The sequence below is a fragment of the Streptopelia decaocto genome (assembly GCF_964273445.1).
Source record: "Streptopelia decaocto genome assembly, chromosome: 2".
NCBI lineage: Eukaryota > Metazoa > Chordata > Aves > Columbiformes > Columbidae > Streptopelia > Streptopelia decaocto.
In genome coordinates this window covers 109,887,291-109,906,173 of record NC_138655.1, presented here as the reverse complement: position 1 = coordinate 109,906,173, position 18,883 = coordinate 109,887,291, and the positions used below count along the sequence as shown (strand labels likewise).

General features: G+C 39.3%; 1 protein-coding gene across 6 annotated transcripts in view; it reads right to left on the bottom strand.

Annotated features, from left to right (window-relative positions):
- Positions 1-2,250: 2,250 nt before the first annotated feature.
- The window catches only part of CDK13 (cyclin dependent kinase 13), a 47,965-nt gene continuing 31,332 nt past the window's right edge, over positions 2,251-18,883 (bottom strand). Inside the window, exons 8-14 of one of the 6 annotated variants that reach the window (XM_082044053.1) lie at positions 17,148-17,249; positions 16,951-17,028; positions 14,841-14,957; positions 13,780-13,911; positions 11,957-12,162; positions 8,447-9,013; positions 2,251-7,385 (exon numbers count right to left, since the gene is read on the bottom strand). In XM_082044053.1, coding sequence (XP_081900179.1) covers positions 6,529-7,385; positions 8,447-9,013; positions 11,957-12,162; positions 13,780-13,911; positions 14,841-14,957; positions 16,951-17,028; positions 17,148-17,249 — 2,059 coding nt within the window. In that variant the 3' untranslated portion in view covers positions 2,251-6,528. The remainder of the gene's footprint in view (positions 7,386-8,446; positions 9,014-11,956; positions 12,163-13,779; positions 13,912-14,840; positions 14,958-16,950; positions 17,029-17,147; positions 17,250-18,883) is intronic. The other 5 variants (XM_082044055.1, XM_082044056.1, XM_082044054.1 and 2 more) reach the window with 5 other exon arrangements.

Sequence of the window (18,883 nt, the reverse complement as noted above, 5' to 3'; positions counted from 1 at the left end):
TAATACTTGAAAAAAAAATTCCCAAAGCCTCTTTGCAAGAAGTCCTATTAAAGGTGCATTCATCATATTACAAGAACTTGTCATATTAATAGCACGTCCAAAGTACCCACAGAGGAATTGTTGAAGTGGAATTGAAGGCATACTGTGAAAAGCGATCTGAGTATTGCCTATTAGCAAGGGCTGCTATACCTGAAGAAAAAGAAAACATTACTGTAGGCTCAGACTCAAAGTTCCTCCTGAGTTAAACCACACTGGCTGTGAGTTTTCTCCATGGGCAATCGAAAAAAAAAGCCCCAAATAAGCAGCCATAATGAGCAAGTGGCTTTAAAAACAAAACTCTCAAGCTCCATGGAAGCCAATGCAGTTGACTGGGAAAAGGAACAGTTCCTTCATTTGTCAAATGAAGGTCTCTCTCCCCTTCTTTGTTGTCACTGCCAAGAGCTACGACTTGCATTTTCTTCCACGTGATGGGCGAGCTTGGTGGCTGTAATCCCCTTCTTCCGCATGGCCTGTCAGAGCTTACAGGCATTCCTTAAAAATAGAAGCAACCTAATCCTGGTTCAGCTAATTTAACAGACGTTTCTGCTAAATTGCATGGTTCTTTCAAAGGTAACAGGCAGTAATTCATGGCTGTGACATAAAATGGTTTGCTCCCTCTCTTGCCACTGATTTCACAGATGTATTCCTTGCTCTGTGTTGACACAGGCTGTTCTGCCATCTTTCTCCTCTTTCACTTGATGCTATTTGCAGCTGAGAACACTGATTCATGTGCAGACTCCACTGGAATTACTACCGGTACCCTTTGGCACAGCTTGTTGGCCACATTGCACCAAGAGGTGAATAAAATGGGACGCAGCACTACAGGTTCATACCCCAACATAAACCAGAGCCAACTAGTTTCAATTGGAGGATACTTCCCTTGTATTTTACCTGAAAGATACTCAGAGATTTTCAGTGTCAAGTACCAAATACATTCCCCTGATAGAAATAAAAGCAGATCCCACCAGCAAAGCCGTGATCAGCCAGAGAGACAAGGTTGTTTCCTTCTTCTGTTCTCACCCCATGAGATCATCAGGGAATGGATCAAAAGACAGAGCTTGTATATGGCCCTATGGCCTGCTCTATGTGCTTTGTTGCCTGGTACATCAAAGAATTTGAAACAAAACCAAACAAACATAAAGCCTGGTGTATTTCTGGAGTATCAATACAGCTACTCACTTCATCTTGGTGAAACAGAAGGGCACTAGGCTTGGATGAGCAGCTGTAGTGCAGCTTTCATGGGAAAAACAAAGCACGCAACTAGAAATTGTTTCACGCATCTGTCTGATCTGCTATGTGCAAGTCAACATCTGACATAATACAGCCTGAACTGGTCATCAGAAGAAAAACCCAGGCTTTCATTGTGGCTGCTGCCCAAGTACTGTCTCCGAAGTGAGAAGATGCTTTGGGCTACAGCTACGCATTCCGCCAGCGCAACATCAAGGGACACCTACATAACCAGTGCCAGCCCATGCATCTCCCTATTGCCCCTCCACATCTTCTGACTTTAGCAACCACAAGTTATCGAAGCGATGACCGCAGCAGTTTAAGAGTATGTTAGATATAGGAAGTGCCTTATTTTTGCCCGAAGTACGGCATTTATCGAAAGATGCAAACGTTTTCATTAGATCAGCTGATAAAAGCAGAGAAGCCCCCGGCACTCAAAGCGCAGTTGCTGAAGTCGCGCTCGATACGCGGCGCTTCACCAGCAGCACACGCCTGCAGCCAGGCACTGAAGATACCCGGCTCTTCGGGTCTGATTTCCCGTGACTTCTAAAGCACACACCATCCTTTTTAAAGGCACAGCGGTGGGGAATGTTAACTGCACCTCTGCTCAGACAGCACCAAGAAAGAAAAATGTCATGTTATGCAACAACCCATCGCCCTGAAAAGCCCAGGCAAGGGCTGCTGGAAAAGAGCAGCAGCATCTCAGCACTGGGGGACCCATTTCTGAGAGCAGAGTCCCAGCACGTCACCTCCTTTCACGGCATCGTCGCTGCTCGTCAGCTCCCACGCTCACCAGGCACAAGCAACTCCTACCAGCAGCTGATGCTGTTTTCCTTTGAAAAAGTAGGAGATGGGTTAAATATTTTTGTAGAATTTAACACACAGAAAATTATACTCATCTGGACTCAAAAAAAACACCTCAGTTTAACCCAATGTTCTTTTGAAACCCCATTTGATAGCCAGAGAGGGAAAACAATGAAAGACTTCAAGTTTTCATGGATTTTATTTACAGGCCGCACAATACATTTTATATACAAATGGCTTAAAATAACAAAGAGTAAGCAAGCTGAAGCATAACAGTTTGATTATTTTAAATTAGGTTGTCTTGAAATAACTCCTGCAATAAAGTATTCTTCACCCTGATAAGCAAAAGTTAGTTCGATATTAAGTCAACCCAAGGTCATTTCATATTTAAATACAGAATTCAAATCAGTTTTGTGGCGATTCCTTAATTTCACGACACACTTCCACGTGTATGGAACATCCCAAAACTATCAAGGGAAATATCCAAAATTTCCTCATGTAAAAAACAGTGTAACAGAACAGACTGGAGAAACGTTGTATGTAAAACACTTGTGTGTTTTATTACCAAAAAGAATAATGCAGGAAATACATCTGAGATTTTTCTCTTGGAAATAGAATTCATGGTCTGAGACTGAATTTGCCCGCAGACAAGAGGTATCCTATGTTACTTCAGTACTTCAGTTTTCTACTGCATAATTACATATTAAACTCATCCAAGTGTAACTTTCACCAAAACTGAAACTGCCTCCTGCACCAAGGACAAGAGCACTCAAAACTGTAAGAACCTACATTACAACACTTGGTGCCCCTGCTTCCAGAACGCATCTTACACTGCCGTGGGTATGGAGAAAAATTAACACAGACCATGTTTTATGGAAACATAAGAAAATATAGAAGTTTGCCATTTAAAAATTATTTTTCCAAGAAATTATATTAACATTTAAGGATACATGTATTTTTACACCTCTTCCCTAACACTGCTCCTTTTGTTAAAGATAACAACTAGCAATCCATGAGAAAAGCTGTTTCCTTTTCCTTTTTGGCTGATTTTAAGTATTATAATAGTCTAAGTGGTTTAAGTCATGGTCATAGCAGTCCAGTCGTGCTCACTTTCCTCCTCTTGGTATGGCTAAAGACCACTTAATAATGAAGTACTTGCTACTTGGTAGTCCACGATTACTGTGTTTTGCTATGTTTATTTAGAAATACAAACACACAACGCTTACTTTCTGATGTAGTGTCCAGGTCTCTGTAGCACACTTTGGAATTGCAGCACAGAAAATGTAAACCCAAAGGAGTGGCAGGGGGGAAACGGGGGAAGAAGTAACAAAAGCCACAGCTCCACAGAAAAACAATGCAGTTTTCAGGATGTCTACTACTGCATCAAAAATGCAATAGCCACATGATGTAAAACGCCAAACTAGCACAGACTGACTCTGCCAAAGTGAAATTTGTTCAAAAGGGTAAAATTCTGAACTGACATAAGCACCTCATCCTGTGATTTAATTCGAAATAAATTTTGCTAGATAATACACAGGTCCAGCACAAATGAACGTGGACTTTCAGTCCTTCGATCCGGCTAGTTCCCTGGCTGCCGGCCTGCCCAGAAGCACCTTGAGGGCGAGGGGAGCAGGGCTGTGGGGAGAGACCCTCCTGCCGTGCACCCCAGAGGGGGTGCAGAGGGAGGGCAGAGCTCCTGCCCCACACGCAGCCTCCGCCTGCCCAGCAGGAAAGGCTGCCAGCGAAAGAGCCACAAAGATCCCCCTGGGTTGCAAAGGTAATCTCTTCAGAGTTATCAAATATGGAAATATGTCAACTTTCCCTCCAAATTACCCTAACGCTGTTGTCTCAGGCAAGTAAGTGTTCAAAGCCACAGGCTAGTAATCCTTAAACTGAATTTGGGGCAATGCCATGGTGCAGTGCGCATCTGTCATGGCGTGCCAGAGTTTTATTTTCGACTCATCTAGAAGTCAATTCTTTATTGCATTTCTGTCCTCTCATACTCAGGATTACTCATGATGGGTTTTTTTCATGGCCAAAGACTGAAAACTCTTTTGGCAGAACGGTGCAACATCAGAGTGCTGCCAGCCCGTAAGGAAACTGCACTGGTGGTTACGTATGCAGAGGGGAGTGACTTCTCTGCCTTTAATTGAGGTGAACTAAATGACTCAAAAATTTGCCTCTGAACAGGAAGCAGTCTTCCTTGCCTTTCTGTATTGGAAATCAAATAATTTAGTCCTCTGAGATCTACCTTCCATTTGAACTTACCTGCTTTTTTAGACAACTATCACCTGCAGTTACATTTGAAGTGCAGGAGAGTAACACCAGATTGCACGTTTTTAGTGAAAGCAACTGCCTAAGAGCTTTGAAAGTCTTTTGCTTGATTTTGAAAAAAAACCCAGAACAATCTGTGTGTATAATTGTGGGATTTTTTAAGATTAGTAAACAAAAAGCTTTAGCTGACACTGTCCATATCTACATGACACTAATGAAGTTTGCCTTTAAAATTTTACTAGCAGAAAAAAGCTATGGGGGTGTCCTTACTCAAGGAAAACTCTCCAATGCGCTGTCATTCACACGTGAAGACTTTGTTTTTCTTAAGCACAAGCTATTCAGGTCGTAAGTATTTATTTCTGGCCAGGCCGCTCTTATTTTCCAATCGCAGGATTCTCTACTGTGCCTACTGAGGGCAATTGCCAGACTTACAAGGACATCGTAAGCAGCGTGAGTCTCTTTCCATTTCTCTTTTGCCAGATCCTCAAACACTATGGACTTGGCGAAGTGAGTTTCTCCATGCTCTACAATGTGGTAGTTGGCCATACACGAACCAGGGCTTTCGACTAAAAACAAAACACCAACAACTTTGGCTTCCATTCTGAAAATCCAAAAAGTCACTGACAAGACTACATTTGTATTAGTGTAAGCAGAAATTTTACTTTTTAAAAAGTAATAATTAAAACACTCAGTTACATAAGGTACCGATTTGTCAACTGGATAATCAGTTGGAAAATTGTTTCCAATATGGGCTTTAAAACATTCTTTTACGTACATGCAAAATATAACCATACCTCCTCTCTGCAGGAGAGAGACCACGTGTTGTCAAAGGAAAAAAAAACATGCCGCAAGTTGCAATTAATATGAGAGGTGGCTCTTGATAAGAGTTTTAACTACAGGCATTTCATCAGTTGTTCAGAGAGATTAAGTTCCAATATTAAAACGGTTTGTGGAACAGCAGATATAAAAATCAATTAATTGGCACAATCACAAGTTTACAGAGAATTAGAACTACGGGCAAACATTTTGCTGTTGCTTTAAATACTGGTCATTTTTCCTTTGGTTACTTCCTAAAATGCAGTATTTGTGGTAAAAAGACAACAGTGTCAGCTTTTCACACGAAGTAAAGTAATTACTGCTGTTGACATTTAAGAGAAAAAACTATTTCATCACGTGGTAAGGACATATAAAGTATAAGTTTATTTGGCAGAGGAACTAAAACACTTACTACAACTCCAAGAGGGAGCTGAGGAAAAACTACACTCTTCATTCTCCTCATTTTCAACATTTCTCATGAAGTTCGATTTGGAAATAATGATTTCATCAAGGTCAGATTAGGTCTCTAAACTGGCCCACCTGAAGTAAACAGCACAGGGTTATGACCTATTGGAGTTGCCTATTATTATCTGAATTTTCACGTTAGCTACCTAGGTTTAGGTATTATTTTCATACCGATCTAGAAAGTACTTCCAAATTCTTGCAGACCTTAAGCTTACATGTTAAGGCACTTACCATTCAAGTAAAACAGTTTTTATATAAACAAGCCTGGGAGATGGAAAGAACATTTTAGCAGAACATCCATTTTTTTTTTCTCGAAAGAAAAAAAAATAACATTGACCAAATATTTATAAAATTTTGCATCAAGAGAAAGGTTGTGTTTTATTATCTGAAATGAGCACAAAGTACACCTTCCACAATAACACTGAAAGCAGTGCAAAGACTGACAGTGACCTTTGACTAAAGGTAGTTCTGTAAAAAGAAAAATACCAAATAAATCAGTGCCCTGCTTTGATTGTTGTAAAAGTTTTTTACATAAAAGTTGGTCCAAACTTACAAAAAAGCACAAATGTGCATAGTTCAGAAGATCTGAAAGAGTGCCATAAAAAGCTGATGTCCCTAAATTTAGCATCCACTTAAAACTGCCAAAATACAAAATAAAATTCAGAACTAGAGGTTGTGAACATGTACAATCAATTTATCTAGTTTTCAGACAGCATGAGTTTTAAGCATTTTTAATTTTTCCTACTGTATGCAAGACCCTTTTCCACATAAAAATAAAGCTGTTGAATTAACATTATTCAAGTCTGTTGAACTGCTGCTTTAAACTGCAGCTAGGAAAAAAAAACAACAACAAAAAAGTAGTTTTTCCAGATAAAAATGATGTGCCTGAGGAAAAACAGATACTTAATATGGTAATCCTCTGCCTCGCCCTCTCACTGCAGATGTGCTAATGTGTCCCCTGTATCCTTGGGAATAGCCAGGTCCTTGGGCAGGAGAAGTCCAAGTCTGCCCACGCATGTGGCTGATGCCACCAGGGTTCTCCTGTAAGTTACTTCCATAGCTATAGTTGTGCATCTTTGTAGGCAAAGAGTGCGTACCCTCTGGCCCTGCGGAAGCGTCGCCGCTGCTCCCCAGAACCGGGATCGGGCCGTGGCTGTATTCAAACCTATGGTCTTTATCTCCACTAAATAGCATAGGGCCAGTGTTGAGGTAAATGTCTCCATAACCAGTTACTGAGCTGGGAAAGGATTCTGAAAAGGCCGACGGAGGAGGGGCACCACCAGAGTGAGATGAAGCAGTACTGTAGTTATCCAGAGACTGAATCTCCGAGCTTCCAAGGAAGCTCCTCCTTTCTAATGCTCCTGATGACCCGCTTCCTATTCCATCGCTACTGCCATAATGGGCAGATGAGAAGGAAGATGATCCAAAGTTATCCTTGTAGTCTGGGCCTGATACGTAGGAGTCTCTAGCCTGATAATCCACACTCGTTTGTACTGGCTCCTCTGTTGTCGCCTGAGCTTGATGCTGAGCAAGCAGCTGCAGGAGAGCTGCTTTCACTCCTGCGTGAGGATCTGTTCCTGATGAGTTAGTTATAGGCAAATGCTGGTTCTCTGTCCGATAATCAAGGTCTTCATCAGTAAGAGGAGGCGGCTCCGGTGGCTCTGGGGGACGCTGGTCTGGAGGCAAGATCCGAGGGCGCTCTTGTTCAGGTGTTCGGTTTAGAAGCCTCATCTCAGACTGCCGAACCAAATCCTCTTGACCTAAGCAGATGAAAAAGAAAAGCTTTGGAATAAAAATATACAATAATAATACCAGAAAGCAAAGGACTTTTCTGGAATAATACTGAGGCCTGTTACTTCAGTTCTCTTTAACTTATTAGTCAAATTTATTGGCAGTTGGACAGATTATTTTTGCCTCAGGAAGGTGATGCGAGTTTTTCATCAAAGCAAGATTACTGGTCAAGCAGTCAAAGAAAAAAAGGTACAAGTTCCTTAAAAAAACCCCAAACCTCAAGCAACATATGAACACTAGAAAATTCAAAGAGGGAGCAGAAAAGATTTGCAAACAGAGATAAAAATCTTGAGGGACAAAAGGCCACCCTAGCAAGGACAGCCAAACTTCAGGTTAAAAAAAAGAACAAAAGACCCACCACCCCCAACAACCTCAAAAAGCAGCCCCAAACCACTTCAGAATACTCTTTTCTACAGCTGCAAACACCACAGAGCAATACATAAACCTCCATATAATAAAACTGAAATAGCAATCCAAAGAGATGAACAACTGAACTCTACACTTTGAGAAAAGAAGCCAGGACTATACCCCAATGGAAACTTTCAGCCATGTCGGTTAGTGACAGTTATGGGTAACCAATTACAGAATTTCACACTAAGAAATTGCTCTGGCCAGCATTAAAAACAGAAGTAAAATACCCTCTCCCCAAAATGGGCTTTACCTAAACACAGTCAGAATTGACAAATTCCACCTACAAATTTGCTAGGGAAGACTGTCTTTTCCACCCCAAACAGCACTAAGAAAACCTCAACCCCCCAGAAAAATGATCAATACAACTGTTTCATCAGAAACACCACCGGCACTTGTGTGCCTCTTAGAGTGGGGATCATCTTTTGCTCTGCCTGCATAGCATGTGTTACAGTTAGACATGAATTCTATGATCCAGACATAAACCACGACAAAATCAATTTAATAATCTGTCTTACACTCACACAGACTCATATGGTTAACATGTTAACTCTTTATCCCCAAACTATTATGTCTCCACTGTTCAAGCTACCTGTGGGTTAGCAATAAAGACCTTCAGTACCTGCAGATGTATATAATGACTTGATCAGATGTGGGTAGCCGGGTGCCGGAGATTCCATGTCGTCCCGACTGACAGACACAGGAGTTGTGGGCTCTGGAGGCTGCCTGAGTTGTAACGACATTTCATTTCCTGATCCGTTCTCCTTCTCCTCCAACGCAAAATCTTTTTGTTTTGTTTGCTGAGCCTTTATTAACTGAGACAACAGAACAGCAAATGCACTCTGCACAGCTGCCTGGGCAGCATCAGTCTCAACTTTAGGCTGACTCAGCTGAGCAGGTGGCGCAGGAGGTTGCGTGACAGTCGGCTGTTTTAGAGGCTCCTGTTCTGGTGGTGGTGGTGGAGGTGGTGGCGGCTGCTGCTGCTGCTGCTGTTCTGACTGTTTTTCACCTGCTGACAAAATTCCAGCAGGAAGATTTATTTTATTTATTTGCTGCTGAGTCTCTGCGTTTACCTTAATATTCAACACTTGGGCAAACTGTGCCAAACTAACACTTGTTTTAGACTGTAGCAGGTTTAGCAGGATTGCCACTTCATTCTGGTTTAACTGCTGTCCAGTGCTTGTTTTTGCTAAAGACAAAAAAGGTGTTTTTAAGTATTATTTAGAACTGGCATATTTCAGAAACTCAAAAGTAAGACTAATCTAGCATGGCTGACACAACTGGCAAAGCATGGGTTTGGACAACATAGAAATGGAATGCTTTTAAATATTAACTGCAAATGCTGGGGGAGTATGTATAGGAAATGGAATAGTAAGATCCAATATAAAGAAAGTGACTTCCAAGGGGTGTGTGAACACACTTGGACAGATGAGAAACATCAAGCTGGAGCTCCATTTTCCACAATACAACTAAGCTGGGGCTTAAGGCCACCTGCTTTAAGCAGCTGTAAGATTTCCAATCTCCACAAAATTTCCTATATTTGACCTATCACATCCCTCTGTTAAAAAGCCGTCATCTGCAAAACACATTTCCAGTCGTATTCTGGCCCATTCTAATTCAGCATCTGGATTCTACCACCTGCTCAAGTGACCAGGCTCTAGGTGACCCAGAAGCTAGCAGTATAAATGCAAAAGGAAGCGCTCAGTTTGAAAGACATGAGTCAGTCACTGAGTAGCAGGAAAATGCAGTTTTCTTCAGAGAAATGGAGTCTGCCACAAATAAGAGCAGACTACAATGATGCAGGGGAATATGAACAAGGATGTCAGAATATCAAAGCAGTTTCTTAGTTTTGAACACCCACTGTGGTAGTTTGTTTTGAAATAAGTGAACCAGGCTGGACTTCAACATGCCCTATGAGTAGATGACTTAGACAAGTAGTTTAAAAAATGAGCGTGTATGGCTGTGCTGACAGAGCCCTGATCAACCCAGATCAACACAAACACATTTTGCCCTCTGCTGCCATTCTGCTACTTTACCAACATATTGATTCATAGCAGATTCAAAGCCATGACTGAAAAAAAGGTGACACACACACAAAAGCATTAAGTATTTGCCCTGCAAGACTAAGAGCAGCACAGCTGGAAAGGGCTGCAAAACCCACTACCCTGCTTGTGGATGTGCACCAGGGATACAAGTACTCAGAACGTACTCTCAGGCAGGATCTAGGGACTTCAACAACTTTATGTATTTATAAAAAGATAAAATCACCTCTTATTTGGCAATACAGAAAAAAACCCCAACATCATTTCTAATGCCTTTGACTGCTGCTTCTCACTCAGATGTCTTGTTAACAGTTGGTTTTGTGACATCTGAGGATGGTATGCTCAACACTCAAACTTCTCTCAGACTCTCCGTGAAAATTCAGCAGAAAAATGCCAAATGCAGAAACTAATCTACCTATTCCATAGCCTCTGTTTAATTTCAAGTCCATTCCAAGAGCAAACTGTATTCTGGGAAACCTGGCAGTTTCCACCAGAACAGAATTATTGAGCTCTATGTAGCTCATGTTAAGTTTTAAGATGCAATAACTAGAGGTCCCATTCATGAATCAGAACATTAGCAATTTGATCCGGGTATTTTTAACCTCTTATATTGGGGTGCTCAGAAACAAATGCAACAGTTTTGTTTAAAGCTTGCATTTGTACATAGAATTCTTTAGTGTGCCTTAATGATATTATCTAAGGTGCATTATGGCTTCCAGAAGTGTTTTACTTAATACAGAAAACACCTCGATGCTGAACTGTCTTAGCTTCACTGAAAACTAAATTATCTTCTTTTCTACCTAGATTATTTTCCTATGTACATATGGACAAACAGCAATATAGGACTGAAGTACTCCTTCTCTATTTGTTTATTTTGCATAGTTAGTATTAATGACTAATGAATGTGGTAGTCTCATTGGGCTGCCTGTTGTAAAAGCACAAAGAAAATAACCACTATTCTTCGGACTCTTTAAACTTCTATACAGTTTTCACTTGTAGGGGCAAAAATTTTAAGGGCTACAGAAAGTCATGCTTGAAAATGCTGCCAAAACTTGTAGCTTGAACATATGGAGTGGCAGAAGCTCACAGCTGGCTTACAGTGAGAAACAGGATGAACACGAGCAAGAGGCAATAAATTGCAATAAAATGTGATCAAAATAACTATTTTCTATGTATCTTGCACAAAGTATTCAGAACTCGACCCCATTGTTAAATGAAGAGTTAATTTAAAATGGTTAGTACTAAAGAACTTTCAGGCCCTGTGAATGCATTTACTGTTTTTCTTCAGCTGAGATCCTATGTCAGTGTCATAGGATTTATGGTCACTTTGCACAATCAAAAATGGTCTAAATTAAAATTATCAGGTATCTATTTAGTATTGTTACTCTCTATATTTCTAAATATTATGAGGGAACTATCACCTAACTGCTGAGTATCTCAAATGGTGTCCACATTGGAAACCATTACTTTACTCTTTATATTATACTTATAAAATTGGTCTCCAAGAAAGATACTTCAGTTAAACTTCAGAATAAATGGCTGTGCAATCTACAGAGGTAGCTATATCATCTTATAGCTGGCTTTGCAGTGGCGTGTGGTTTGTTGTATTTTTTTGGGGTTTTTTTTTTTTGTGGGTTTTGGTTTTTTTAAGAAGTTGGTTCAGCCCCAAACAACTTGGAAAGCAGAGAAATCTGTTTCACTTGAAATGATGACTGTTCTAAAATCTGCCTTCTGATCACTTTATGAATACCAATAAAGCTCCTCTGATATATGGAGATTGTGAAGAACTCAGAGCAGCAGCTGGCTTGTGAGATTACAGAACTACTACAGACAAACAAGAGATAAAACAAACCCCCTCAAAATACAGAGCAAGGTAGCTGCTCTGACCAGATTGAAAAATTAAGTAAAACTTAAAAGGAACACTTTGTTTCCAAAAGCAAAGGTAAATCTTTTGTAACAAAGATTTAACTTACAATACTGTTCCTCCCTCAAGAAGCCAGGAGACGTCAGTACTCTGAAAATAACATCTAGAATTTCTAGAGGTGCAATCCAAGTAGAAGATAATTATAAGAACCGAAAATATTACTGACCAAGTGCTACACTAGAGTTGCCCTGAGTTTTGAGTTGGGAAGAAGTTTGCATGCCTTGTGGGGTGTTGGTTCTGCTCTCATCCATGCCTAGAGACAGATCCTTCCTAGGGACTTTAGTTGCTGTGGAGTCATCAGTCATGCCCATCTGCTTCTGTCTTCTGCGTTTCTTACTCCACAACTCATGGCAATCCTGCCACAAAGGAAGGCTGCAAAGAATGAGTAGAGATAAACAGATTTATCCCATTTTTTTTTGTTTTTGTTTTTTTGTTAAACCATGTTGGTAAAATAAATGCTTAAATTACACGTAGTGTAACTTTTGAAAGATGAACCTACTGGAACTTAGAAATACATCAGAAAACACCCAGCAAAATCCCAGATCTGCTTTTTCAGTCTAAAATCTCCTCATTGAGTGCCTATTTCAGAAGCACAGGTCTCTGACAGAAAAGGGGAACATATATCTTAAAATGAAAATCAATGTTACTTTCTTGCATTCATGCTCATGAACAGCCTAATTATTTAATTCAAGACTTCAAAAATCAGTGCTGCACACTTGCTATAAAACAGAATCTGCAGAGTAACAGATAACAGAGTTATCAATACAAAAGTGTTTTTTTCAGGGTCAGAGTGACTAATTCCTTTTGTCCACTTGTAAAAGCACTGCTGCCGCATGAGTTCAAATATTTGTTCACAGTAACAGAAATGGCTGTCTAGAATTTATAGTTGTACAGCACAGACAACCAAGAAAGTAGGAAGAAACAAAATGTTGCAAGAATAAGTAGCACTTGACAAAGGCAAAGTTAGGATACCAGGAAGAACAAGGGATATCCCAGTCCTTTAAGACAAATAAAAGCAGAGGCAAAAGTCTCCTAAGGAGGTCATTTGCCACCAGTTCTGTCCTTCCATTACTGTTGCCTGCAGGCATCCAAATTCTGATTTCCCAAGGAACACAGAGACCCATCCCATAGATAAAGGGAATACTGAGATAGGCAATAAAAACGGCGCCTTCTGTTTTCCTAGGACATACTGATAACTGTTTGAGCAGTTCCCTCACCCAAGAACACGGAAAAATGAGGTGACAGATGACAATAGCCAATGGAAAGACAATTATGACAACTGCTTCCTTTATCATCTCCTTCTGCACACCAGGTCAAAGACCTGCCAGGTATTTAGTCAAAGCCAAGTGGAAGCAAGCAAGAACTCATTGTGAGAAGTATCCTAGAGTCCTTGCAATCAGCGCTGTCACTGCTTTTAAAAGAACAGCTGTTTCTTCCCAAAGCAGAACTTTACTCTCTCAAGAGAACAGGCAACACTTGTCTGTGCACACTGTGTCAGAAATAAGTGTAGTTCCTCTGCACAAAGTATTTCACTTCTCCTGACTGTAAAACCAAGAATCTTATCTGATACAGGAAATGATTTATAGTATTTCACTTTAACACTCAGGTACCTTTGCAGAATTCTATACCCAGTGTCATTCTACCATCAAAGAAGGCAATGCAGATTCACAGATGAACCAAAAACCCTTGGAAAAAGTAGACATTGATGAACGGATAAAAGGATAACTGATGGCTTTTCAACATTAGAGGCATTCATGTAAGGGGTTGTGGTTTTGTTTGTTTGTTTAAGGCACAAAAGACTCAGTAACTATAGTTCTAGGAATAACAAATAAAACCATTTTAGTGGAAAATCACCAATTAACAACTGTATGTATCACTATTTTTGTTTTGCCACAAGCTACTTTAACTGAAACACAATGAGCTTAATGAAATCAGTGCACGTTCCCATTTTGTAGAGGTAAGGACCATTATCAAAAGCAAAGGACTTACTCTGGAGGAGGCATTTTAGATGGTTCCACGTCTCGCAGAAACTCGCACTGAAGAGCTTGTTCGGCTGTGCAGCGCTTGCTAGGATCCAGAGCAAGCATGTAATCGAATAAATCTAATGCAGCTGGTGGGATGCTACAAAAAAGCAAAACGGAGAAAGGCATGACATTTTCAATCACACAACTCTGTGCAAAATTTTGATAAACACATCCCTTCCAAAATCTTTAGGTTATCTAACTTACATCCTAACAAAACCCACAACTTGAGCTTGGTAGTAGGAGACAAAGACAAACTTCACCTTTTATTACCTGAGCAAGCATATAAGCCAAGCTTTCTCTGCTTTGTGTCATTTAACTGTTTGAAACATTGTTCTTACAAAAAAAATCCCCACCTCTATAAGCCGAGACTATATTGTTACTTTACACTTTGGAATTTAGCACCCAGGGAGTTGCAGCTTTGATTGGTTCATGGACAACAATTCTATCGCTTTGAAGATGTTTCATTAGTAGGAACAGGATGATATGTTTCTCCTGACACCCACAGTGACTGAAGGAGGGGAACAAATGCTTTAAAACAAACTTACAGCTGTTTTCTGTAACTTTCATGTGTGATATTGACATAAAACCAGTCCAATGGTAGTATTTTAGAATACGCAGTTCAGATAACTCCTCTGTATTGAATGAATTTATGATCCAAAAGACTAATATTAACCAGACCACATACTCAGCTGTAGACAGTTTTCCCAATAAAAAACAATTAAATACTCTGAGCTGTTTTTTTGGATAGGGACAACAAGCAGGTGTACCAATAATGGAAAATAAATGTTTCCTTAGGTGAAAGCTGACAGGTGGCTGAAATTTTAGAGCCACCTTTCTTCTTCTTGAAGCTCCTATTAAATAAGGGTTAATACAAGCTCTGTGGGTATCATGGGAAGGATAAGAACCTGAAGTCATTTTTCTTTACACTTAATCTATATTTACTCTCGCAGAAAACAGTAAAGTTCATAAAGTCTCCAGGAAAACTTAATGCTATTACAGTTAACTAAACTAATTCTTCATCCTTACAAAGCAAACTCTTCTCTCAGTTTTCGACGATACTGCTTCTTTGGTTTCATTGTGTTGAAATAAGCTAATTTTATAACATCAGGCCACACTGCTGGACAAGGACTCCCACAAATTCGGCTGTACCAAAAAGAAAGGAAAAAAAAGCATGTGAGATGCAAAACCACAAGTGAGCACAGCTGTCATTTTATTCTTGCACATACAGTGAATATAAAAACAATTCTAACTTCAATGTTCAGGTTCTTTTAGCTAAGATTTCTCTACTGTCCAATGCCCAACACCATTAAATAATGATGAATTGCCAGTGAAAGGTGACCACCCTGCACAGACTAAACTTACTTTAAGACGTCCACTGTTTCTGCTGCACCTCACCCAAGCAACCTCCACACAAATGTTTCAAAAAACGTAACCAACTACGTCTGGACCGTACTCCAGGTAGGTAACTTGGAGAACTAGACAGCCCAGGTTTAGAGGGCTAATTAACATTTATGTCCTTAACCAGTGAAGGTATACCAAATGGCTGAAAAAGCACTTTTCACTGAGAATTTAGTTGACACTGAAGCCATAAGGGAAAAAAAAATCTCAGTAAGGCCTAAAGGCAGAAGCAAGATCAGGACACTAGAAAACTGTATATTTTTTACTTCAGTTATGAGGTTTACATCTCAAGCCTCATCTGTCTCCACAAATGGAGTTGCCCATAGTCTTATTCCTCCCCTTCCATCCCCACCCATTTTGTCCAACCAAGGATGGCTTAGCACAGGTTGACCAACACCACATTTCCGAGCAGAAAAACTGAAGAGGCATTTTACCGTATATGCAAAGTTTGAAACTCTGATGCAGACAGTCATAAAAGTACATTTTACAAATCCATTTCCCTAGTTCACCCCTCTCATTTATTAAATGGTTAATATAAGAGACCTAATGATCTATTAGTTATGTCCCAAATGCTATGCAAACCAACCTGTCTTTACACTGGTTTCTAGGATAAATGTAGAATTGTTGACTGTAACATGATGGTGGTGAACATGTTGATAAAATTGCTATATTACATTTAAACAGCCAAAAATGCATATTATCAGTGCAGAGGAAGAATGAGCTACAGACAGGAGCTTCCAGCCGAAGGAAAACGCAAAGTTTTAGTTTGCTGTGTACAACACAAAAAAACCCCAAACCTTCAAATGATGGCACTGTGAGGTGCTTCAATGCCATCTAGTGCTCGAAAGCAAAAATTTCCCAACTCACGAGTTTAGTTCTTACAATAAGAATGACCACTGATGTGCTTTGCACCTCTTTCCAGGTCAGCTAGTAACATATTACACAGAAACAAGCTACTATTTATTCTGTTTTGAACACCATTGTGATATATAACTTTGTAGGATTTTTTTAATTCATTTGATTTTTAAAATAATGTTGACCATTTACTGTTCAAGTTCTGTAAGTTCTGTAGGACTCAGCCTCTTTTCCCCTTGTTTCTAAGAAAAGGACCCCTCCTCACTTACAAGGTCAATTATAACAGAATCAAGAGCAATTTTTGCTTGCTGAATAAAGAAAAAAAACCCCAAGATGCTGTGGTTCCACTGAGTTAAATACAGACCATTCTATGATTTATTGAGATAAGAAAAGAAACAGAATTTTTAACTCCATAAAGTGCCTGGCAGTTTATAAGGGAACAGAAATATTCCCACAAAAACAATAAAGCCCAGGTGTGTATGTGGCGGGCTTGAAACAAGAACTCAAGGCCAGTAGCATGCCAAGTACCTACTTCTCCCAAATCCCACTTATCCTTATTATTGGAACATCATCTTTAAAAATAATAGGCATTTTGATTACTCTCTCTTTGCAGCTTCAGTAATAGGCAACTCTAACTGCTCTGCACAAAATTGTACATTGCTAGGACTACAGAATACTCACAAATATAAAAAACACCTTTCTCCATGTCCAAGCAAAAGTCACTTACTTGCTTTACATGCCCCTCAAAATCTCTAACGTCTCACTCCTGGCAATAACTGAGTACTTGTAAACGTTTGCAGTCTACTATGTTCGATTTTACCACTAACAAAAGAAACCTGATGGTTTATGATGCACCAACTATGTGGCAGTGCTTGTAAGTTACCTTATAAGTTCCAGTTGAGCAAGTTCTTGATTTGCTTGAAATATTGGCTTTTTTGTAAAAAGTTCACCCAGGATGCAGCTGTAAAACAGTTTTGCACAATACTGTCATTATGGCTTTCAATACAGATTGATAGAAACATTTAAGATTTAATTTTGGCTTGTTCTTATGCTTGCTACGCTTCTATACCAAACTCTTACCCACAGCTCCAGACATCGATAGCTGGCGTATATCTTTCTTCTCCAAGCAGAAGTTCAGGAGGCCGATACCATAATGTAATAACTTTGTTGGTATATGGTCGGCTGTTGAGGGGAGGAAAAAGAGAGGACTATCATTTTACTACGAACTCATTTCTGAAAAAGTGATACTTTGAGGACTTTACTTCTGTGGTGCTGTTTAAGAACTGTACAATCTTCCGTTCTCTTTTCCTAATTTTAGTCCTGCAAAGCTGCAACTGAACAAAAGCAAATGCAACCATCTGACACAGCCTAGCAAGGGACAGACTGAAGATATAAATAATAATCACATATTTATCTCAATGCTATGTGAATCCTGTATCTCAATTATTATTCAGATAGCAATATTGTATATTTATAACATTGCTAGCCCTTTCAGAAGAAGAACCTGCTTGGATAAAACCAGTTATTTCTGGACAAGTACTGATAATGAGAATACTGAACGTAGGACCCCTAAAAGCATTTTGAATATAAGAAAAAAAATCACTTTCCCCTCTGTAAGCAGGAACAAAACAGAGCTATTTTCTTGATCAACATCCTTCAAAAATTTTGATTCCAAAGCCTGGAATGCTAGCAATATATTCCTATATTTCACAACATCTAATTCTCTACAGCTCTAACCATAAGTTTTGGTCACTGGGAATAATCCTTCCCACTTTCACACTAAGGCAAGGATTTCCACTATCTTAGACACACATTTTTGTGGACAGGCCAAGATACAGCATCAACAGCTCAGAATGGAAGGCAGAAAGCAGATGTTCGATTTTGGTTTTGTTTCAACCAGTGTGTCTTAAAAGTGATCTCAAATTATTTCTTAAAAGATCCCCAAATTCTTTCTGTTTTAATAACTCACTCTCTTACCACAAACATTAGGTAACTCCAAATAGAAAGCAGGGTAACATTAAGTGCAGAGTTCAAACAACCGTAGCATAAAGTCTAAAAAGCTCTTTTACTCAGTGGGACAGGTATCATTTCTGCAAAATCACTTGAGTCTTTTTTCCATTAAGAAACTCTCTAATTCATTTTTTAAAGGTAGTATGTTTTTGGAAATAATCCCATCATTTATCATATTTATCTCTGAAGCAAGCATTCCTCTATGAAATGTTTACAGAGTATGGACTTTCTCTACAGATACACCACTCATATATATATTAGTATACAGTGCTTTTTATTTGAACAGATGTTTTCTTACACAATCTGTCATATCTCCTACTCCAAACATATTAAATCCACCAGAATAACATTTAAAGGAACACAACTACAACAACCAATGGGAATTTACTAAAATTATTTTTTTTATTTCCTCCTCATTATGCTTTCACTATGTTCTATAGCCTTTCCAAAAGTATACAATTCTAAACAACAGTAAAACAAATGTAAAATATGTTAATTTAAAGCAGCACCTATTATACACTTGGTGTACATTAATTATGTCTGTTACTACAGGTCAGAAGCTATTCAAAAGGAAAATGAAAGACAAGAGCTGCCAAAAATCTACTAATGAGATTCTAATTACCCTCCCAAGTTCAACGAGCAATTCTATTAGCTAGCATAATTACATTTTAATCTTGGTTTCATTTATGTATAATGGCGTAATAATGTTGCCATTTGATCTATAGTAAAAATCTGTTATTCGCACTATAAAGACATTGAACTTTCAACCATTCAATTCTTAATGAACAGTTAGTTTTACAAGCAAA